Raw genomic sequence first — 23769 nt, forward strand, 5'->3', positions numbered from 1 at the left:
TGCTGCCTCTTTTAGAAACAGTGGTTTTTCTTAGTTTCCAAAGAGTGCTCTGCATCAGTGAAAGCAATGCATTGAGTTCTAAGCTGGTAGCTGGGAAAATGTACATAGAATTAATTTTTTTAATAGAGAAAAGATAGGAAAATGTTTCATGATAGATAAAAGTTTTAAAGGGAGCATAACCATTTGAAATTTCAGTATGGTGAATACAAAATGATTCCTATTTTAAGTAGCTCATTGTAATTGGTAAATTCAACATTGAGAAATAAATTTAAACTTTCCCAAGGGGTCATTCAAGTTCATTGAGTGCCCTTCTCTGGATAAAAGTTGAACTGTTTAAACCACCTGTCTTCCCTCTCTCCCTGCTCTTTGCAGGAATATATCCTCCCTGAAATGGGAACAAGAAATACTATACTATAAACAGGTGGCCTGGACCCAAACCCACAGGATCCTGGGAACTCAGTATGGGAGTACAAAGATGTGAAAAGATCATTGTCTTCTTTACCCCTTCACCTCCTAATCATAGGAAACCACAGGTGCTCAGAGCCTATCATGCCAGTGTCTGGGAAAACCGTTTTCTTTCTAACCAACCTGTCCTGTTTGCTTCCCTGTACATCTCCTAGGTGACGAGGAGACCCCTGAGACAGGGCTTAGAGTGGAGAGAGCAGAACAGAAGAGTGAACACTCAGGATTTTCTGGAGAGGAAGTTCAGCCACCAGACAACATTCTAATGAGAGAGAAGGCACAGGCTTAGCATAGTTGCATAAGCTACTGTGGAAGCCCAATAGTGGGGGAGAGCAGCTTGTGCCATGTGGTCAGCCTGGGGTTCAAGTGTCACCAAACGAGCAGAGAGTCTGAGGGTGGAGAAGGGTCTTCTGTTCTGTTGACCCCCACCTGCCCACCTACATAAGGGTTTTTTCCCATAGTGATACCACTTTTTCTTTTCAAATTTTGTTGGATATCTTTTTTTGTTTTTGTTTTAAATAGACTCGAGTAAGCATGCTGGCCAAGTTTGACAAGATGCCAAGAGCTTTCTCAAACAGTATTTCAAGCAATAAGTTAAAAGACTTACAGTTTTTTTTCTTTTCTTACCACCCTTAGTCTCTTTAAGATATATTCATAGTTGCTATAGTCTGAAGAAAGTATTATTTTTGTTGACAGTCAGTGTTTCAAGTATTTGAGGAATGGACTAGAAACAGCAATTCCCTGTAATGCCAGGGAAGGGGGCAATGAGGGCTTCATTTTGGGGTGATTGGATTAAGTTCTTTTTTGTGAGGTTCCCCTTGCCTGAGTGGCACTGTTCTAGCCAGAGCCAAATGTCCTAAAACTGGCTGATTCCTCACAAGGCTGGCATCCACTTTGGCTTCTTTTCACCTGCCCACTTACCATGGGCCCCTGTGATAGGGGCTATCTACCATGTCATCATACTTTCCAGGCCCCAGGAAAGTCTTCCTCTACTTTAATGTTAAGAATTAATGGGGTATTGTTTTTTTTTTTTTTTTTCTGTAATGGTGTTCCTTCAATATTATAAAAAGGTATAGACCACTCTGTGTGTGGAGATGAATGACTCCAAGAGATTTCAAGACTCCAGAGATTAAGCTCATAAACTTGGCAGGTACCATATGCCTCCTTGGAGTTTAAATTACGACTAAGCCCTTAAGAAGCAGACACAATGAGGACCACGCCCCTGGCCTCAACCAGCGTTCTTGGTATTTCTTCACACTCTTAATAGTCTTTTAGGTTGATGGCCCCTTTCTCCACTCCTGTAATTGCTGTGACCCCAGACTCTGGACGGACTGCTATTTCCTCATCTACAGGCCTTAGCTCACTTGGTTCTGGGATGACATTTTTCACAAAAGATCTTACAAGTAACCCAAGTTTGAGTCCTGTCTGGGCTGCTCACTAGCTCTGAAGCCTGGGTCCAGTCCCTTCCTTGTTCTGAGCCTACCTATGCCGTTTTCCTTTTTCATTCTTAATGCTGTAATTGAATAATAAACTGGAGGAAAATAGGTAAAATACAACTTAAAAGCATAGAAATCTTAAAATACTGTCAATTCTGCTGGAACATGTGTTTCAAAAATGTGATTCTGTTCCAACATAATTGGTATATTAAGGAACAGTTTGAGCATCTCACGAATTTCAAGTTTGTTTCTGCATGATTTCTTCTTCAGTAAATAGTGGGGGAAAAAAACAGAAAATGGCACCTCTTCACAATAACCCTCAAACTGCAGTTGTTCTCCACTTTCCACAATTGAATTTCAGTTCTTTATCAAGGTATAAAGTGCCATCTTGCATGTTTCTTGGTGCCCTCGGAATGTATGGGTGCAGAGAGAGGGCTGGTCTACACTAGCTATTCCCCCTTTTACCATAGAGGCACATCATAGCTCAAGGCTGCAAACTGGACTACTGTCTATTATAGTATTTATGTGTTTCTTACCCACTTTACATGTATAAAACTGTACTGTTAAGTTTTTATTAGGTTCCCATCTTTTTAAAAATATCATTGATGAAGCTTTTGAGCATTTTGCCCTAATCCCATTTCCTCCATAAGTTCTGTGGTTTTATTATTGGTTTTGCATAGTACAGTGTGGTGACAGAACTGACTGTATCTTTGCAAGCTAGTAGCAGATGGCCAATGTCATTTCTTGGTCTAACTTGGGCCCTGCCCCCTTTCCATGCAAATATCATTTAGCCTTAGCATTTCTCTTTTTCCATTTCACCAAATTTATTTTTTAAGTTGTTTAGTCAGTTTCTGTGCTTCCTTTTCCAAGGTGGCTTTTTCCTCAAACTTTTATAACTCCTGCATAGCTCTCATTTCTTTTCCCTGTTTTACTTCTCTCTCTCTTTTAAGATCCTTTTTGAATTCTTCTAAGAGATCCTTTTGCATTGGAGACCAGTCCATAAACCCTTTTGAGGCTTCATCTGATGGCATTTTGCCTCTTCTGGTTTTGCGTTCTGATCTTCTCTGTCTCCATAAGAGCTTTCTATAGTCAGAGATTTTTTTGTTTTTTGCTCATTTTTAAAAGTTGAACTCTGCTCTTAAGGCACAGGAAAGATTGTTCCAAACTTCTTTTACAGGGAAACAGGGGCCTCTTTCGCTGACTGTACTGGGGCATAGAGAGAAGCAAGCAGTAGGGCTATAGACTATAGGAAGGTATAATCCTTTCTCAAGAAGTTGACATCTCCAGGAAAGGAGATTGCACTTAAAATTTCCTCAACCTTTTTTCTTTGCTTGTCTCCCTCAAGAGGAAGTTTTCTTCTCACATTATTTTTCTCCCCTTTCCATTTTTGAAAAAGAAGACTGGGGGACAAGGGAATTGACTAAAAAAGCAAAACAAATTTCACAGGAAGGAATGACAGGCATATAGGAAATGAAAGGGATGTTTAGAATCCATAAATAGAATTTTCATGCTACCTCTTAACCCTTTACCACAAAGACAAGAGGAGAAAGAAATTGAGGCAGTTTTAGCTTTCATGCTCTCCTGTAAAGCTGATAAAAAACCAAGAGACACTATGTTATAAGGGAAAGATTTGGAGTCAGAACTTGGGTTCAAATCTCAGGTCTACTTATTATCCATGGAGGGCTTGAACCAAGTCTTCTTTTATCTCTCTGAGTCTCATTTCTCCAATATACAAAATGAAAAGATTAGATATTTCAGTTCTAAATCCTGTAATCTCTTAAAATTAGAGTAAAACTATCTTCCCTGTACTTGTTCTTTCCCCTGCTGAACCCTTTCTGAGTTGTGGGAGGGTAGGAAAGGAGTGAAGCAAAACCTAAATTCTTTAGTCTGTATGTTAGTCCTTCCTCTGCCCACCAGTTTTTGCTGCTACAATCAAAATCCCTCAAAGACAACCCAATTGAGGCATCAAGTTTGTAAGTCTACAAATATCTTGAAAGCATTTGTATGTCTGATACTGTTGCTAAGTGCTGGGGACACAAAGAAGAGCAAAAATACAATTGCTGCCTTCAGGGAGCTCATGTTCTGATGAAGAAGACAGTTTGTAAAGAGCTGAATTCTTCCAGGCTTCATGTGGATAAATCACTTTTTCTCCCTGGCTTTAATATGAGGTACAAAGATGATCTCAATGACCTTTTGCCAGATCTAATTCCTGTGATCCCATGCAGTCCTGCTGCTTTCCCTCAAAGTTGTTTTGCTTGGTTTTCCCAAGTTTCAGTGGTTGCCAGACTAGTCATTTAGTGAGTACTCATCAGCCTATACATCATCCACCCTCCTCTTCCCACACTGCTCCTCCCCCTCAGCTTCTTAATCCTCCCAAAAAAACCCCTCCAAATGCCAGTTACTCTATAATGAGATTTAGTATGGAAACTATCTGGTTAATTGGAGCCTCCTACTTTGGCTTCTTTGGGTCTTGGCTTTCTAGGGTTAGGAACTCAATTTTGTCTGTTTATGCGGTTAAAAAAAAAAAAAAACAAAAAACCCACCATCCAGGAAATCATCCTAAGCCAGTTGGAAAGACTGATTTGTAAAGCATTACACCTCTTTGCTGACTCAGGAAATGAACCTGGTTAGAATCTCCCCAGAGATGATGTTTATGAGCTACTCCTAGATAGATGTCAGCCTGGGCAACCAAATAGCTGATCCAAGACCACAAAATGAGAGCAAAGGGTTTAAGCCCACATAAGGGATTTGGGATCAAATTGGAGTAGCCTCTAGCTTAGCACAATCCCTAAATCTGATGTCAGAATGCTGCTACTTATAGTCCGTGGGAACTTGAACAAATTGTTTCTATTTTCCTTAAATGTAAAGAAGGCTTAAACTGTCACTAAGACTCTTTGTTAGTTTTCAGTTATATCCATCCACAACATATTATAGGGTGAATTCTTTGGAGGAAGATTATCTAGATAACTTACCTTACTTTGTAATAGAGGATTTTGGTTTCCATTAAGTACTCTTCTCCTCCCTCCCCCTCACAGTTTTATACTTTTCATCTGATTTCTACTAGTCATTCTGGAGTCCTTGTTGCTTTGGGGTTTGGAAAACTCTATCTATTGATTCTATTAGACACTCTTATCTGACAAAATCCTTTGCAAAACAACCACCACAGACAATTTGAGCACCACAGGGTTTCTGGGTTGGATTGGTAGCAATGATGATGTGCCCTTTGGTTCAAGAATTCCAAATCCCCTTGCTCCCCAGCTGTGGTACATATTAGCGCTCATCAGTTGCCAGTTAGAAGGGCAGAAAGTAAGAAATAGAGTAGGAGGGGGAAGCTCTTGATACTATCATGTTCATAAAAGAAGGCAGTGTGCTACTAAGGAAGTTGTCCTAACTGGAAGTCAGGAAACCTCAGTTTTAATTAGGCAGCATATAATTAAAGCAACTCTTGAGGTTTTACTTCACACCTAGCAAATTGGCAAAGATGACAAAAAACAGAAATAGTCCATGTTGGAGGGTTGTAGGAAAACAGACACTAGTACACGTTTGGTGGAGTTAGGAATTGGTCCAATAATTTTAAATCATGAGAACTATCACCCTTTCCCAGTTATACCTTTCTCCCAATTTCTGGAAGCCATTCTAAAATGCCATGTGATTTTTGGAATTTGAACTCTTATCCACTGACTTAAGTTCTAACCTTTTGACCCAGAGATACCATTGCTAGAACTATATCCCAAGAGGTCAAAGAAGTCTTATAACAAAATATAATGCTACAAAACACTGAAAATAGAAAGTGCTCTTTTGTGAAATAGCTAGGCAAATTCTGGTATTTTAATAATAGTAGAATAGTATTGCACTGTAAGAAATCAATCACCGAGAGTTCATTAATCATACCTACTGTGTGCCAGAGGTTATATTGAAGTCCTAGAACTACAAAGGGTATAAAAACAGTGTCTGCTCTCAAGGAGTTCATAGTCCAACAGAAATGACGAATGTGAGGAGAAACATGGGATGACATCTTTAAAAAGGAGAGAAGATAGAACAAAGGAAATAATATACACAATGACTCCAACAATAACGTAAATGAAAAAAATCACTAAAAGCTGAACACTGTATTTAATGTTCTCTTTTAGGCCCTGAAAAGAAAAGGAAATACACCTACCTTTACCTAGAAACATAGTGAGGGGGATGTGGAGCATCGTGATGTGTCAGTTTTAAGTCTTTCTCTTGTTTAAGGGAAAAGCTCTATGCATAAATAGGGGTAGAGAGAAAATCCAGGAATGAATGTGATATAAAAGTAAAAACATTAAGAAAGCTTAAATTTAAAGGTAATAGTCTAGTAATGGAAAGAGCATTGAATTTGAAACTCTAGGACTTGAATTCAAATCTGTGCTGTAAATCTCCTATATGATTTTGGTCAAGGCACTCTCATGGCCTTTATGAAGAGATTTGGCGTAGAAATACAACTGAAGAGTTGGAAGGGAAACCCAAGAGATGCTCAACTCCGACTCCAGACTGACATTATCTGACACTATCCAACCTGGGCATGAACTAACCATTCCAGTAATGTCATTCCCTTTAAGGTGTGGAAAGTGAGAGCTAGCAAGGTATATAGAATGTCACAGTTGGAATTAGATGTGACTATAAAACTCATCTTAGATACTTAATAGCTAACTTAACATCTGAGAACTGCGGTGGAGTAGATTAGAAGCCTCTCCTGTCCCCACTCTGATTTTTCTGATCCTAAGGCAGCGTTCCTATTTTTAGGCAGCTCTTAATCCCTGCCTCCCTATGCCTTCTGCCCCTTGCTGTGCTTCTTTATTCTGGGAACGGGCAGAACAAGCCCTGAGGAAGTCATCTAGGATTGTATGAGTACTCAATTTTCTAAGGTTCATTTGAAGGAGCTAGGAATATTTAACATGGAGAAGAGGGAAGATGCGGGGATGGCTGTCTTCAGATATTTGAAGAGCTGTTCATATAAAAAGGGAATGGACTTATTTTGATAGCACCTAGAAGGCAGAACAAGAAACAAATGAATAAGTTTCAGGGAGGTAGATTTAGAATCAATGAAAAGAAGGAGCAACTAATCATTAGTGCTACTCTATTCAGCAAGCAAATACCTACTATATGAATGTACTATGCTAGACTCTACAAAGCTTTAAAAAGATTCTACAAGGAAAATATAAAAAGGGAGAAACTCTCAAGGAGCTTCCATTCTCTTGGGGAATTTACATGTCCATAAGTAAATGCAAATTTTAAAAATTTTAACTGGAGGCTTAAGGAGAACCTTGATGCAGGAAGTGTCACCTAACATTCCAATAAGGAAGATCTGGGATTCTAAAAGAGAAAAGGCATTCTGAAGAAAGACCCTACTCAGCCTGATGGAAATGGAGTGTGTATAAAAGGGAGTAGTATAAAATAAGACTGGAAAGAGTGATATATGCCCAAAGTAGTCAGGTGGATAGAATACCGAGCCTGGAGTCCCAAGTTCAAATCTGGCCTCAGACACTTAACTAGCTATGTGACCCTGAACCCTGTGTGCCTCAGTTTTCTCATCTGTCAAGTGAACTGGAGAAGGAAATGAAAAACGATTCCAGTATCTTTGCTAAGAAAGACACCCCAGGTGGGGTCATGACTGAAAAATGACTAAACAAAAAACACAGGCAGATTTGTAGGCAATAGGGAAGCAGCCAATAGAGATGAAGTTAGCTATAGTGAATATGACAGAGTGGGTATTCTGTTGGAGAAGACAGGGTGGAATAGGATCAGTTGTATACATGGAAAAGTCACCTCTTTGTGTGACATAGGGATAAAGGAGAAAATTGTGTCAAAAGCTATCTGGGCTTTCTAATAGAATGACCCAAATTTTTTCCCCAGGAAAATGTGTTGGGGTTCTTGCCTAGGAACGAAGAGCCATGGGAGGTTTGAGGATGGATGAAAAGGTTTGGAAAAGCCATTGTAGAGAGTGAGATAGTAAATTAGGAAATTGTTAAAGGATTACCTTGGCAGCAAGGACCCAATTGAGAATACACAATATAAATTTATTATGGACCCAGTCAAAACAATTGTGTGGTTTTTCTCTAGTTTTCAATAGCATGTGTGTGATGGTAAAAGAAGCAGATGGTGGAAATTCTCCAAAATTGGGGCTTGGCAGAGCAGGATGGCCAGGAGAAGGGTCCAATAGGTTCACAAGGGATAAATATGGGAAAGGGGGAAAATGAAGTTAGTGTTAAGGTGAACTCGGGCAAAAGGATGGGGGATTATGGTGAGAACAAAGAGGATTTGGTATTGTAAAGGAGAAGAAGTAGCAATAGATTGTGATCTGGATACAGGAATTTGAGAAGTGAATATGGAAGTAGTGTATAAGTCATGGCAAATCAGAAGTAGGACTGTCTTTGTGTATGGCTGAGTTGGGGTGGAGAAATAGGTCATGTGAAATGAATAACTTGAGGGGCTGTGAGATTAAAGAATTCAAAGGCGTGTCAGTATGTTGAAGTCCCCTAGCATAAAATATGACAGATAACTGCAGTATATGAAGCCCTGGGTTTAATCAGGAAGATCTGTGTTCAAAATTAACCTTAGACACTCACTAGCTGTGTGATCTTAAGTCATTTCTCTAGTTCCTCAACTGTAAAACAGGACTGATAATGGCACTTACTAAATTTACAGTGATGCTCAAAAGAAGTGATATTTGTAAGAAGCACTTAGCACAATGCCTGATGCACAGTAGGCCCTGTATAACTGTTTATGACCCTTCCCAGATGGGGGCCAGAGGAGAGGAGGGAGGAGAAAGTGGCTGTGAGCTGGACCCTGAACTCATTGAAGGAAGGAGAGGAATGGTCTGGATATTGATAAATAACAGCTATCAGAATTTCACTGAGTTAGCCAGTAAGCTTTTATTAGTGTCTACTGTATGCCAGGATGTGCTAAATGCTGGGAATATAATAAAAGACTAAAAATATCCCCTGCCCTCAAGGACAGTATAATTTTTTTATCTAGTTTATTTTTAATGTACCTTGTTTTATGAATCATGTTGAGAGAGAAAGATCAGAGCAAAAGGAAAACATGGGGGAAGAGAGAAATAGAAAAAAAAAAAAGTGAACATAGCATGTGTTGATTTATATTCAATCTCCATAGTTCTTTTTCTGGATGCACATGGCATTTTTTGTCCAAAGTCTATTGGGATTACTTTGAATCACTGAACTACTGAGAGGAACCAAGTTTTCATAGTTGATCATCGCACATTCTTGCTGTTACTGTATACAATGTATTCCTTGTTCTGCTTGTTTCACTCAGCTTCAGTTCATGTAAATCTTTCCAGGCCTTTCTAAAATCTGTTTGTCCATTTTTTTATAGAACAATAATAGCCCATTTCCTTCATGTACCACAATTTGTTCAGCCATTCCCCAATTGACGAGCATCCACTCTTTTTCCAATTCTTTGCTACCACAGAAAGAGCTGCTACAAACATTTTTGCACATGTGGGTGCTTTCCCATCCTTTATGATTTCCTTTGGATACAGACTCTGTAATGGACTGCTGGATCAAAGAATATGCACTTTTATAGTTCTTTGGGTAGAGTTCCAGATTGCTCTCCAGGATGGTTGGGTTGTTTCACAACTTCATCACTAATACATTAGTGAAGGATAATATAATCAAAGAGACTAGTAAATGCTTAAAAAACAAGCTATATATAAAGGAAATTAGGGGAATTCTTAATTAAGGGGAAGGTACTTGAATTAGACTGGGAAAGGCTTCTTGAAGAAGGTAGAATTTTAATTGGGACTTGAAGGCAGCCTGGGAAGACTGTAGAAATAGAAACATTCCCAGCATGAGGGACAGCCTAGAGAGTGGCCAGAGCTGAGAGTTTGTAGAAAAACAAAGTGACTAATGGCACTGAACCAAAGAAAAAGTATGTGGTTTGGTATAAAGGTGCAGGAAGATTGGGGGCAGGGGAGAAGTTATGGTAACAGCTTGTGAAGGGCTTTGAGTGTCAAACAGGATTTTGCATTCAAGAGATGAGAGGGAACTGTTGGGAGTTTTTCCTTCTAGAAGGACGACAAAGCTGTGTTTTACAAAATAACTTCAGTGGCAGAATGAGGGACAGGCCCAGTGGGGGAGAGACCTCTTAAGGTGGAGGGCCTGCCCCAGAGAGGTCGCAGCCTCAGAAGAGAAACACACATATTGCAAAGGTGACGGGCCTTGGCACTAGACTGGATAGGAGGACAGGGAGATGATGTGCAAGTTATCCAGGAATAACTGGATCTGATGACATCTAGGTTGGGAGCCCAGGAAACTTGGAGGTTTGTGTTGTCCTGGACAAAAGGGAGGGGGACAAAAAGGAAAAGATGAGCTTGGTTTGGGAAATCTAAGTTTAAGATGTTTCTGGAAGGTCTGGTTCAAGATGTCCATTAGGCAATCTGGAGGTCAGTAGAGAGAAGCAGCAGCCCAGAGAAATCCTTAGGAGCTGTTAGTACCAAAGGAAGAGATTCCAGAATAGAGTCCTGTAGGACTGCCACAGGTAGTAGGCGTGACCTGAGCGAAAATCCAGCAAAGAAGGTCACATAGGACGAGAATGAGGGGTCAGTGCTGTCCAGAAAACCCAGAGTGTCAAGCACCAGAGGAAGACCGAAAGGCATGTGGGGGGGGTGAGTGCCCCTCAGAGGAGTTTACTGATTGAAAGTTGTTTGGGGATCAAAATGGGGCACAAGCAGTTCTACCAAAATTGGGAAAGTAAGTGAAAGTACAGCCAGGAGGGAGCTGTGTCATAAGGGAGATGATGATGGAAGAAGGGGAAAAGTAGAAAGTGAAGGAAGCAAGGCAATTGCTTCTGGAGCCTGTGTTCCAGAGATTACGGTATAACAGATGGGTGGGTTTAGAATGGCCTGTGAAGGGCAGTAAGTTGGGGGAGGGGGAATGGGATTTGTGTGATGGAGGGAGGGGTTAGGGAGGTCCAGAATCACTGGGATGAGGAAAGGGTGTGACCAGATTTTTTAATCCAAGAAGTTTAGATTTATTTTCATGTTTATATGAATTTGGTCTCAGGATGGAGTCCCAACTCCTTATAGACTGGTGCATCTCCCCTTTCAGTGGGAGATTCCAGACCAAGGAGAGGATTCCGTGCCTTCTGCCCTGGCTACAAAGGTAGGAAATAGCCAATGGCCTAGCATCTTGCTCCCTCTACTTTAAAGGCATGTCATGATGAAATGGGGTCCCCACTGCTCAAGCACATCTCTAGGAGTTAATCATTTTTGTTTGTAACTTCTGGTGAAAAGGTCATTCTTCTTTGCAGAGAAAACAAACTAAAGCAAGAATCAAGTCACTTTCCCTCTCTGTTGTCAGTTACCATTGTCCCATCTATCCCAAGCAAAAGTTCATCCTTTCTTTGAGCCTCCTTTTCTCCCAGCACAGCTTTATGAAAGTTTTGTTGTGTTGACCTTTCCTGGCCTTGTTCAGCCCATTTTAAGCCTTAGAATCCTGATACTACTTTTACTCTTTTCTGGTCATCTTCTGTTCAACTTGCTTCCTAATTTTTTTTATTTAATCTAAGTGGTAAAAGTCCCTTTGCATTCATATTGATCTCTTCAGATTTATCCTTCTTGATTGACTTCCCCCGAAATAGTTTACCACATGAGATCCTACCTTTTCTTTCCTCTATAAACTCACTGAATTTTTTTCCCAAAAATTTCCTAGAGCACATTTCAGACTAAGTCCAAATTTCCTCCTCTTTATCATAAACTCTAGAATGGAGTGATCGCATCCTTCCCAAAGTTCCCATCATTTCTATCCCCACAACCAATTCTTTATTAAGGAAAATGAGATCGTGTTGAATAACCCTGATGGCTCATCAGGTAATTATTAGCTTCTCTGCTTTTGGTAGAGAGAAAATTCTAGCAGATGTATGTGGGTAACTGAATATTTCATTACCATACTAATATGGAGGCAGTTAGGTGGCACAGTGAATAGAACTCTGGGCCTGAAGTCAGTAAGACCTAAGTTCAAATGTGACCTCAGACAATCACGAAGCTATGTAGTCCCTGGACAAGTCACTTAACCCTGTTTGCTTCAGTTTCCTCATCAAGTAAAATGAGCTGAGAATAGTAAATGCCAAACTATCTTTGTCCAAAAAAACCAAAAACAAAGGATTCACAAAGAGGCATGACTGAAAATGACTAAAATATCGTTAACATTTTTCATTCCTCAGAGCCACAGTTCTGTGATTCTGTAATCCTGGCTCCCCTACTTATTATATGACTTTGGGCAAATTCCTTCTCACCTCTGAAACCAAGTTTATTTATAAAATGAGGGATTTGGATCCCAGTGGTTTTGAAGATCTCTTCCAGCACTAATAGATAATCCCCATGGTATACCCAGCAAACAGGTTTGAAGACCTCCAGGAAGAGGAAACCTACTGCTTCCAGAGGTATTCAGCTTTTGTTTACCACACCTACTTCTTTTATCTCAAGTCAAAACAAAACAAGACCAGCTTCCATATTCCATCTCCTTAAATTCAGGCTAGTAGCTTTTTCACTGCTGTTCCTTCAGCCAGTATTCATAATGGCACAATCTCTCAGTCCTTCACCTTTTTGGGTGCCATTCTCTGGTTAAGAGGTGTTCCCCAAGTTATCAGTGACTTCCCTAAAATGTGACCCCCAAAACTACGCTATATTATTCCATATGGTTTCTGACAGAGAAGCAGAATGCTTTCTGTGTCCTATACATTCTGTGTTTCTTAATGTAGCCTAAGATTACATTAGTTTTCTTGGCCCTCATATCATACCATTGGATCATCGAACTTGCAGTCCACTACAACCCTTAGTTCTTAGTTAGAATACTGCTGTGTCGTCATGACTTTTCCATTATAAGCTTGATTGAGAAGCTGATTTTTTTTTTTAACCAAAGGATAAGACTTTCAACTTATTCCCATTATATGTTGTCTTTTTAAATTCAGCCCAGCATTCTAGTGTTATGATTATTTTTCATCTTATTTGTCATTGTTGTCTTCATTTTTATCTTCATCTCTTAATTCAAGTGTAGCCTTCCCTCAGTGGAAAGACTATTTATTGCTTATGACAAAGACTAAAAATGAGAATGGGAAAATGGCTTATTAAAATAAATGAATGTATCAACCAAGATTCAGTATGCGCAAAGTTCTCCTACTTCTGCAAAGAGAGAATGTACATTTTCTGTTCATCAGATTCAAACTTGCCCATTTTAATAGACTGTTATATTCTATTGCAGGGTTAGGGGAGTTACTTTTTCTCTATACATTGTTGGCATTGTGTATATTGTTTTCCCAGTTTTGCTTCATTTTGTATGATTTCATATACGTTTACCCGTGCTTACTGGTATTCTCCATATTCATCTTTACTTATAGCAAAACAATACTCTAAGGAGCAGCTAGTTTGGTGTAGTGGATAGAGTACTAACTCTGAAGTCAGGAGGACCTGAGTTCAAATCTGGCCTCAGACACTTGACACTTAACTAGCTCTATGAACCTGGGCAAGTCACTTAAGCCCAATTACCTCACCAAAAACAAAAGATTAAAAAAAATTTTTTAATATTATAATCATGTATTACATGAATTTGTTGGCTATTATCCTATCAGTGGTCATCTATTTTCCTTCTGATTCTTTGCTACTAGAAAAAGTGCTGCTATAAGTATGTTGCTGTAAAGGGAACAATACTATTTTAAACAAGGAAGAAAGAAAATATATCTATTGTATAGAGCATTGGGATTTTTAGAACAGAGTATGGAAATTTTGATTACTCTCAATATAATTCCAAATCTTTCCAAGAACTTTTAAGACTTTTGAATCTGGACATTACTATTCACTGTGCTTGGCTATCTTAACCATTTTGTTTCATCTGCAAATTTAATAGGCATTCTGTCTAAGTCTTAATCCAAGTCATTGATTAAAATGTAAACCACCAGTAGGCTCAGCACATCTCCCTGACTGGAGTACCCTACTGGAGTTCTTTCCAAGTAGACATTAAAGAGTTTATGATAATTCTTTACTTCTGGTCTTTCGACTGGTTCCTGTGCCACCTACTTGTACAATTGTTGAGCCCTGAGTTCTTCATCTTTTCTACAATACTGTTACGACATTTTGTTTCTTTAGACATATCTCCCTTTTCTTTTTGAATGAAATAATTTGTTTTTCCCTCATTTGGATTTTGTTTTTGAGAATTCTATCCCTCCTTGCCTACTTTCTCCTATAAAATTTTTAACCAGAGGGTCTAGGTAAAATTGTAAAGAATGGGAGAGTAGGTCGGGTTCTTGAAAGACTAAGGTTAACTTTTTTCAAAAGTGGACAAAAAGTGGAATTCTAAAATACAAATGTCAGACTAAGCCTGTTTTCCCTCTTTTCTGTAATGAATCTTATGATGGTGTCATAATTTCCTCCCAATATTCCCAATCATCTTTTTTTCACTATTAGTTTCTTCTTCCTGTCTGACATAACTAGACTTGGATTGGAATTAACTGGGTTCAGATACTAACATTGCTACTTATTGTAAGACCATAGACAGACCACTTTACCTCTGAGCTTGTTTCCTCATGTTTTCCTTTGCTAAAGGGAGATAGTCATTCTTGTAGTACTTTGCTCACATGGGTTGTTTGTAGATCCAGTAAGATCATGTTAAGCTTCAACTATTTCCCTGAACACTGTGCTACGTCCTGAGGATAGAGTGATTAAAAACCAAAGAAATGCTTGCAGCACCCAGTGGCAGAATTGTTGAATTCCACTCCGTTGTAACTCCATTCCAAGCTCTGTCCTGTGGCCTGAATGACTCTTCATCTTCTACCCATTGTCATGGGTTTTTTGCCACTATGTGACTTAGACTGACTGATCTTTGAGGCCTGTTGAGAATCTGGGGTTCTTTAAACATAATCTTCCCTCCCTATGACATCCTTCAGATATTTGAAGAAAGTACTCGGTGTCCCCTAAGTGTTAGGCTTTCTATTCCAGACATCCCCAGCTCTTAATCTGTGATTCTCCTATGTGACAGCTTCAAGTCTCTTTTCCCTTCTTGTATTGTTTCCTGCTGGTGAACTAGGGTTTTATCAGTGTCCTTCCTAAAATGTTTGGCCCCAAATTAAATGTAACAAGAGCTCCAGCACCAACTTTGTCTACTCTAGATACTGCATGGATAGGAATACACAACTCCAAATCTGGCCTCAAACAATTACTAACTCTATGACCTTGAGTATCTTCACTCAACCCTGTCTGCCTCAGTTTCCCCATCTGTAACAAATAGGGATAGTGATTTGAGCCCATCTTCTAGAAATGGTCAATGGGGATAAAATGAGATTTTTAAAGCTCTCTGCCACCTTAACTTGCTACATAAATACTGTTTGTTGGCTATTATTTAGCAAAATTGTTAGCTATTCTTAAGCTTTCTGCCTCTTAGAATTGTTGTTATTCAACCATGTCTGATTCTTCATGACCCCATTTGAAGTTTTCTTCACAAATATACTCAAGTTGTCTATTATTTCCTTCTCCAGCTCATTTTATAGATGAGGGAACTAAGGCAAGCAGGATCAAGGATCAGCTAGTATTTCTTCCCCTTTCAAGGTCGCAACCGCCACACTTTTGGTTTTGATTTTTGTCTCTCCTAAGCTGGCTTCTTGTTTACTTCCTAACTTTTTTTTTTTTTTTTTTGCAATCAGGATTAAGTGACTTGCCCAGGGTCTTTGGTCTGAGATTGGAGTTGAACTCAGTTCCTCCTGACTCAGTGCTCAATGTTCTAATGTTCTAACTACTCTAGCGCTTTGCTGCCTGCCTTTATGAATACAACCTGGGATTCCCTGGCCAGGAAGCATGGTCTAATGGTTAGAGCAACAATTTAACGTCACTTCTAGCCTCTGACACAAAATGGTCTTGGATCCTGGATGAGTGATTTAATAGTTCTGTGGCCTTGGCAATTCTCTCAGAGTATATATTGCCATGGTTGCCAATCTGCATTTTCTCCCTAGGAGCTGCCTAATTCAGTGAATTCACAGTCCATCCAAGAAAATGAGTAAATAGACAATTTTTTGACCTCTCATCCATCCACATTGCTCCCTGAGGGCTTCCCCATCAGAATTGAAGCTCCCAGTTGCTAGGGTTCCGAATCTAACAGTTGCTAACTGCCCCTTCATCGCCTGAGCAATGGGAATTGGGAGGAGAGGGGTATATAGTCAAGAATCCTTAACTGAAAATGAGGAGACCTGACTTTTTTTGACCTGGCCCTGTTTTGTATTCACAGTGTGGCAGAGTTCAACCTCTTATTTCCTCTGGACCTTAGTCTTCTCATTTTTAAAATCACAACCTGAATATTTCTGATGCTTGTCAGTTTCCAGAGGCCTTTCTTTACCACAAAAATATGTGTATTTTTTTTTTTTTTTTACAGTGAGGAAACTGAGGGACAGAAAAATTGTGAAGTCTCACAGCTAGCAAGTAGCAGATCAGGGCCTCAGTGGCCTGCAATATTCTTTATAGCACTAATGCTGGAGGATTGCAGAGCTGCTCATTCAGCAAGAGGTCTCAGAACCAGAGTGCTGAGAGGGCCTATCAGCCTATCAAGGGCCTGCTCTGCCACTTCCTACCTGTGTGGACTCAGATAAAGCCTTCACTGCTAACATATGTATATGTTGTTTTCCCCAGTACAACAATACAAGGAGCCTTGAGGGCAGGGATGACTTGATTTTTTTTTTTTCCATCTATATCTTCTGCCCGTCTAAGAGCATAATCAATGCTAATTGATAATCCGCCTTTTCCACCTATATTATCAGCATCAAAATCAAAGCCAGTGACTGTCAAGTCCTGTAGCAAATCAAGGGAAGAGAGTCACAGCATACAGGTCTAATGTTTTATCAGTCACGCCTCATATTAAGCACCTCCTGTGTGCCAGGCACTGTGCTACACACTGGCAATACGAAAGGAGCTCACAATCTACAGATAGAGATGTGGGTATGGATTCATCTTCATGGAATCGTCACAGGAGTCTTGAATTCAAACTACTTGTCTAGATCCAGCTGTATGACCTTGGGAAAGTTAATTTCTCTGTGACTCAGACCCATATTTTTTTTTTTTTTAAATGAGGGAATTGGCCTGGCTGCTCTGTAAAGAAGCTTCTGGCTTTAAATCATAACATTATTGGTCTGGAGTTGGATGGATCTCAGAGGCCATCAAACTCATTTTACAAATGAAAATACAGACCGGGGAAGGTTAAGTAAGTTGCCTATAATGACATGGATAGTGGGTATCAAAGGGTAGAATTTGTACCTGCATCCAGTGACCTAAGTCATTTAACTTTTCCTGAGTCTCCATTTTATCTCTTGGATATAAGAGTAAGTTGGATATAAGTAAATTGGAATAATAATATTTATGTCTATTATTTTATGATTATTGGGAGAAAGGTAAAATTTAAAGAGCTGGAAAAAATCACAGTGACTTACTGAATAGGTGCAGCACTTGTCACAGTGGACAGTGCTGGGCCTGGAGGCAAGAACTGACTTCAAATAAGGCTTCAGACACTTACTGACTCTGAAAAAATCACTTAACTTGTGCCTCTTTTATTTTCCTAATATGTAAAATGGGTCTAATATTAGCACCTACCTCATTTCACTCGTGAGGGTCAAATAAGGCAATATTTGTAAAGTGCTTTGTGTAACTGAAGTGCCATTAGTAATAGTATTGAAGCCACCCAGGACTCCCAGGATTGGGAAGGATGGCCGATGATATAGTCACTGGTAGCCCAATCTGTGATTGAGCCAACTAATGAAGGCTCTTCCCTGCCACCCTCCTGGGGAGGAAGAGGCCATTTGTCAGAGGGCTAGGGAACTCGTGCAGGGAGAAGGCTATTAATGATGAAGACTTGTGCTCCCAGGGAAGAAGAACAAACTGTCAGGGGTGCCTCTCGATTTGGTGAATAAACCAAAATTAAGGGGCACCTTGCTGTGGGAGCCGTTTATCCTCCCTCCTCAGCCAGCCCCCCGGCAGCGCTGGAGCTGCTCAGCTCTGCAGGCCTCCAACAGGAAAAGATTCCATTAAAATAACTTGCAAATGATTTTGATCAATTGAGCAATGAGAATAGGGAATGAGTCACCGGCAGAGGTGGGAGCTGTGTACGTGTGTGTGTATTTAATATTTCAAGCCTCCATGATTTCTTCTGTGTGAATATGTCATCAACAGTACAGATTACAGCCCCCACTCATACCCCTCAGGAGGGAAGTGGGAGAGGGGCTTCAAGAGTTGCTCTGGACAGATGTCACAAAGTATAGTGGAAAAGGCCCTGGGAGATCGCTGAGTAAGGAAACCCTGGGTTCCAAACTGGGTTCTTCCCTTTAGTTACTCTGTGACCTTGGGCAGCTGCCATCTGAATCTTGTCACCCACATTTGGAAAAGGGGAACATCATCCTAACCCCAGTGTGGCATGGGATTTGAGCATGGAGCAAAAACATTTGGTAAACTTAAAATCGGTGCTTATTTTGAGGGACTGATCCCCACAAGGAGACAAGCAGCTTAGGAGGACCAGCCAGAATGTGGGTGTTTGGCCCGTGCCTTTGAGGCCCCACGGGGACATCTCCACACCACAAAGAAGAGTCAGTCATTGGCTTGGAGTAAGGAGCGTGTGGGGTACACACAGACATGTACTTTTAATTCATCTTGACCTTTTTTGAAAAAAATTTCATAAGTAATTTGTTTTCTGCCATCTTCATTTTCAAATACATCCTTCTTCCCTCCCCTGCCCAGAAGGAAAGAGGAAAACAGTGTTTTCCCCAACCCAAGAACCCTTACTGATCACAAGCTGCAGCTAGTAGCCCATCCTTGTCCTAACAGGGTATGCAGTATTCTGTCCCCTTGTCCATCACCTCATAAGAGACGGGGGACATCCCCTCAGATCTCTTCTTTGGAGCCATGGTTATCATTATTAGGCAGTGTCCAGTTTCACTTTGGTTTTTTGGGGTTTTGGGTTTTTTTATTTAAATTGTGGTCAATGAATCTCAAGTCTGACATTAATCAGAGGTATAAAGTACTCAGGTGAAAAGGACATTTAAAGACAGAGTGAGTTCCCTGTCATTGATAGTATTTGTATAGAGATCATTTGCCATGAACGCTGTATTAAGGAGCCATATTTCAGGAAGGATAGGATTCCCCTTTTGGAAGGAAGAGGGGGTTGATGGGCCTGACTCGCCTAGGGTCCAGGAGGAGCAGTGGGTGGTCCTATGGCAGCAGCCCACTTCTCTGAGAAGAGTGAGCAGAGATGTCTGGGAGAGTGCAGGGAAGCTCTCCTGGCTTTGAAAGGACAGGAAAGATATTTTCTGGCCATTGGACTTTCTGAGGTCCTTTCAAGCCTCGTTCTGCGATTCCACTTAGACCTTGAGTGGAACCCTGGTCTCCACTTCTGTAGAACTTGGCCTTGGAGCCAAGAGAGCTGGGAAACTGGATTCCAGGTCTGCCACAGGATTCCAGGCCTGCACCTCCTTTCCTGCAAGTGAAAAATGAACACAGCTTTGGCGGTGTCCAGGAGGTCACTGGCTGGGGAATGGGGAAGCCCTGGATTCCAGCCTGGGGCTCCTCCGGGCATTCCTTCCTTCCTCTGTAGACAGTCTCTAAAGCCCCCTCCTCACCCCGGAGTTCCCTGATTCTGTGGAAGGCAGCAATTGGAGGGACTGGGAGAGCACCCCCCTCACAGTGAAAATCAGACTAATCCATAACCTTTCCACAAGCACCACATTCAAAAGCAAAACAAAAGCTTCCAGGTTTTGCGTCTTTTCCTTCTGTTTGGGAGGAGAGCCAGGGGAGAGCAGGAAGATTGGGAACATTAAAAAGCCTGAAACTAAAAATAAAGGGTGTCGAGTATTTACTAAGGTGGCTTTTTATAGCAGACTATCCCTTACGTGCAAGCAGACGTGTGCTTTGAAGCTGGTGAATCAGGCCATCTTGAAGTCCTTTATGTAAGAAGAGGGCCTATTTTGAACAGCTTTTGTGCTGAGAGGAGATGGAATCTTCGAGCAGGGTGACTGGGGAGAAAGCAAGAGACAGCGGGGGCCAGCTGACGTCCGTCCCTGAGCAGCAGCTGAGGCGGCAGGCGGCCGCAGCGGGACGGTGTGGGCTGCCGGTCGTTAGCAAAGTGCAGCCCTTAATGGGGAGGCAGGATTGTGGCCGTTTTAATAGATGAGGCACAACGGGTCACAGGCTCCAGTGTGGGCTGCAGTGACGGGTGCAGAAAGCCTATTTTCAGCGTTAAGTTCTTTGTTTTCATTAATTGAGCCTGGTCTGCTCTCACCAAGGAGGACTGAGCTGATGAAACTGGCTCTGCTCTTGTCTTGTTTCCTTTCCCAGAAAGGGTTCCTGGCATCAGCATCATTATAAAAGCCCCTATTTCTGGAGCCCTCTGCAAAATAAAAAATAAAAAAAAACTTGGCTCACAATAACCTTGTGGGGTAGGTAATGGATGGGATCTGTATGGATCTGTATCACTATAGGGGGAGGGGTATATGAGTGTGTGTTCACTTTCCTTAATGAATCCCAGAGCTTACATGAGCAGAGAAATTAATTACTCTGGCTGAAAGGTAGCATAAAGATTTTAGGCATGAACTTGGACAAGTCGCTTCCACAGCCTCTTGTTTCCTCATCCACAAAATTGGGAGAGTATTCATAAAAACAAAGGAACTCAAGGTTCATTGCTTTTAACCCCCTTGTTTTACAGATAAGGAAATTAAACTCAGAGAGGTAACTTGTCCAAGATCTCACAAGTAGTAGTTGAACTCAACAGAAGGAAATGGGTGAATTTCTGTTGTGTCCCCGTAGGTCATGCTTTCCATAATTGTGTAGCGGTAAGTCTACAAACCTTAAACTGCTCTGACAGGTGTACTTTGTAATCATCTGAAAAACCACCTCAGCAAGTTACATATGGGTCACCATGTGAGAAGTTACCAAGAACAATTGGGAACCCACTTTACTCAAGCACAGAAAATGTCCCTAAGTTACTCTGCCTTGGGAATAGTGCCAAAAAAGCACTGTACCCATCATATAGATAATCACATAAAGCAAGGAGAGGGGCAGACTTTCCTAGACTTCCCTGGTCTGGTTTATATGATGTAGCAGCTGGGATTTGCTGTACTAGGGCTGCTTCTACCATGTCAGTACTCCATTGCCTCAATGGTATGTGGGGTGAACATTTATGCTACAAAAGAGCAGCCTACAAGCCCCCCTCTTCCCCACCTCCAGCTCTGTCTCCATGGCAGTCCTCTTGTTTGTGAGGCAGGTTATATTGTGAAGGATGAATTGTCCCACCCAAAGGTCTCGTATTTATTCAGGCAATAAAACCCCAGAGTTAGAGGCAATAGAATGTATATGACACATTTGTTTCCATGAGCCTTTACTTAAACTGGGGGGTAAGTGTAGGGCAGAAAACCCACGTGCTAGTGAAAGAAGTTCCTTGGGGGATAGTTAGATAGAAAGGGCAAGAGATCTGGCAATTGTGATGGCAAAAGGTTGGCAATTGTGATGGCGAAAGGTAGAGCCATAAGTGATAGAGCTAGGAGGACTCTTGGAATGTGGAATGTCGGGCCTGGGAGGGACTTAGTACCCAGGATGACAGCAGAGAGAATTCTCAGTACACAGGATGGCAGGGCTGAAAGGGTCCTTAGAACATACTATGTCAGAGATGGGAAGGTCCTGAGAATCCAGAATGTCAGAGCTGGGAGGGCCCTTGGAACACAGAATGTTAGGCCTGGGAGGGACTTAGGATCCAGGATGACAGAGCAGAGAGAATTCTTAATACCTAGGATGGCAGGGCTGGAAAAGCCCTCAGAACTGGGAGGGCTTTTAGGACACAAGGATGGCAGAGCTTGGGAGGGACCTTTCGGATTTTACTCATATTGACACTTGACTCTTGTAGACATTTTCCCTTCTCAACCCAGACTCCATCCCCCACATTTAAGCCACTTTCAGTCTCCAAGGAGCTCCCTTTGATCCTATCCACTTTACCCTCTATGGTCTCACTCCTTAATTTTCCAATCTCTCAAGTGCATCTTTGAGCCCTTCTTCCTCCCCATCTTTTCTGATCTGGAGAACAAGACTTGATATCAGGAAAACTTGGGTTTTGAAAACTGCTTCAGAAACCTAGCAGTTCTGTGGCCCCAGATCTCCTTAAGTCTCTCTGCCTCGAACCTCAAAGGTTTATTGTTAGGATCTAGTCAGAGACTAAAGTGCTTTGCAAACCTAAAGGCTTCTTAGAAATATCAGACTATTACTCTTACCAAAGTGATCAGCATACCATAATTCAACAAATTTCACTTTATTGTTCCACTAATGCCAATTCAGCTCGACTCAGTTGTCACTGATTACACAGGTGTCATGTATAAGACATTTTGCCATCTCTGTCTTCTGCTCTGTCAGACATCTGGAAAGAGTTGTCTATTTGCCACTTCCTAACACCCACTCACATTTCAACCCATTGCACTCATGAGATCATAGATTTAGACATAGAAAGACCTGCAAGCCTCTCTAGGCTGTAATCCTTTCATTTAACAAATGAGGAAACTGAGGTAACTTCCCCAGGTGATCCAGGTGGTTAGAGTCCATGACTCCAAATGAATCAGTCAGCAAGCATTTATTAAGCACCTACTGTGTACTGTGGGTGCAAAGAAAGGCAAAAAAATATAGCTCCTGGCCTCAAGGAGCATGAACATGCAGAGACTTAAAGAAGACATCTCCAATAGGAGGATGAACTAGTAAAGGTCTTCAAAAGTCTTTGAGCAGAATTTTTTTAATTAAAACTTTTTATTTACAAAGCATATTCATGGGTAATTTTTCCAACATTGACCCTTGCATAACCTTTTGTTCTAAAATTTCCCCTCCTTATCCCCACTCCCTCTCCTAGCTGGCAGGTAGTCCAATACCTGTTAAATACGTTAAAATACATGTTAGATCCAATATCTCTATACGTTTTTATATAGTTATCTTGTTGCATAAGAAAAATCAGATCAAGAAGGAAGGAAAAGAAAAACTGAGAAAACAAAATGCAAGCAAATAAGAGAGAGAGTGAGAATGCTATGTTGTGTTCCACACTCTGTTCCCACAGTTCTCTCTCTGGATGTAAATGGCTCTCTTCATCTGGTTTGAATCATCTCAATATTGAAGATAGCCATGTCCGTCAGAATTGATCATCATATAGTCTTCTTGTTGCCAGGTACAATGATCTCCTGATTCTGCTCATTTCACTTAGCATCAGTTCATGTAAATCTCTCTAGACCTTTCTGAAATCATCCCACTGGGTCGTTTCTGACAGAACAATAATATCCCATAGCATTCATATACCATAACTTATTCAGCTACTGTCCAATTGATGGGCATCCAGTCAGTTTCTAGGTTTTTGCCACGATAAAGAGGGCTGCTACAAACATTTTTGTACATGTGGGTTCCTTTCCCTCCTTTAAGATCTCTTTGGGAGGCAGCTAGGTTGTACAGTGGATAGAGCACCAGCCCTGAAGTTGCTGTGTGGCCCCAGGCAAGCTGCTTAATCCTGAGTTCAAATCTGATCTCAGATACTTAACACTTCCTGGCTATGTGACCCTGGGCAAGTCACTTAATCCCAATTGCCTCAGCAAAAAAAAAAAAGCAAGAAAGATCTCTTTGGGATATAATCCCAGTAGAAACACTGCTGGGTCAAAGATTATGCATAGTTTGATAGCTTTTTGAACATAGTTCCAGATTGCTTTGAGCAGAATCTTGAAGGAAGTCAAAAATTCTAAGAAATGGAAGTAAGGAATCAGCATGCAAGTAGGCATGGAGGACAAGAGAATGCAAAACCTGGAGACAGGAGAGACGGTATTTTGAATGAGTGAGGAGCATCAAAGCCAATATGACCGAATTTTAGAC

The 23769-nt window shown here is 41.0% G+C and overlaps 1 protein-coding gene across 2 annotated transcripts in view; it reads left to right on the top strand.

Annotated features, from left to right (window-relative positions):
* The window catches only part of STK11 (serine/threonine kinase 11), a 165681-nt gene that overhangs the window by 127756 nt on the left and 14156 nt on the right, over positions 1–23769 (top strand). Inside the window, exon 9 of one of the 2 annotated variants that reach the window (XM_051972163.1) lies at positions 621–4613. The exons of the other annotated variant lie outside the window; for it this stretch is intronic. Within the exon in view, the coding sequence (XP_051828123.1) occupies positions 621–751 (131 nt within the window). The 3' untranslated portion in view covers positions 752–4613. Of the gene's footprint in view, positions 1–620; positions 4614–23769 lie in introns of those variants that run through there. 2 annotated transcript variants of the gene reach the window in all.

Source organism: Antechinus flavipes, chromosome 1, assembly GCF_016432865.1.
Source record: "Antechinus flavipes isolate AdamAnt ecotype Samford, QLD, Australia chromosome 1, AdamAnt_v2, whole genome shotgun sequence".
In the NCBI taxonomy this organism is placed as follows: Eukaryota; Metazoa; Chordata; class Mammalia; order Dasyuromorphia; family Dasyuridae; genus Antechinus; species Antechinus flavipes.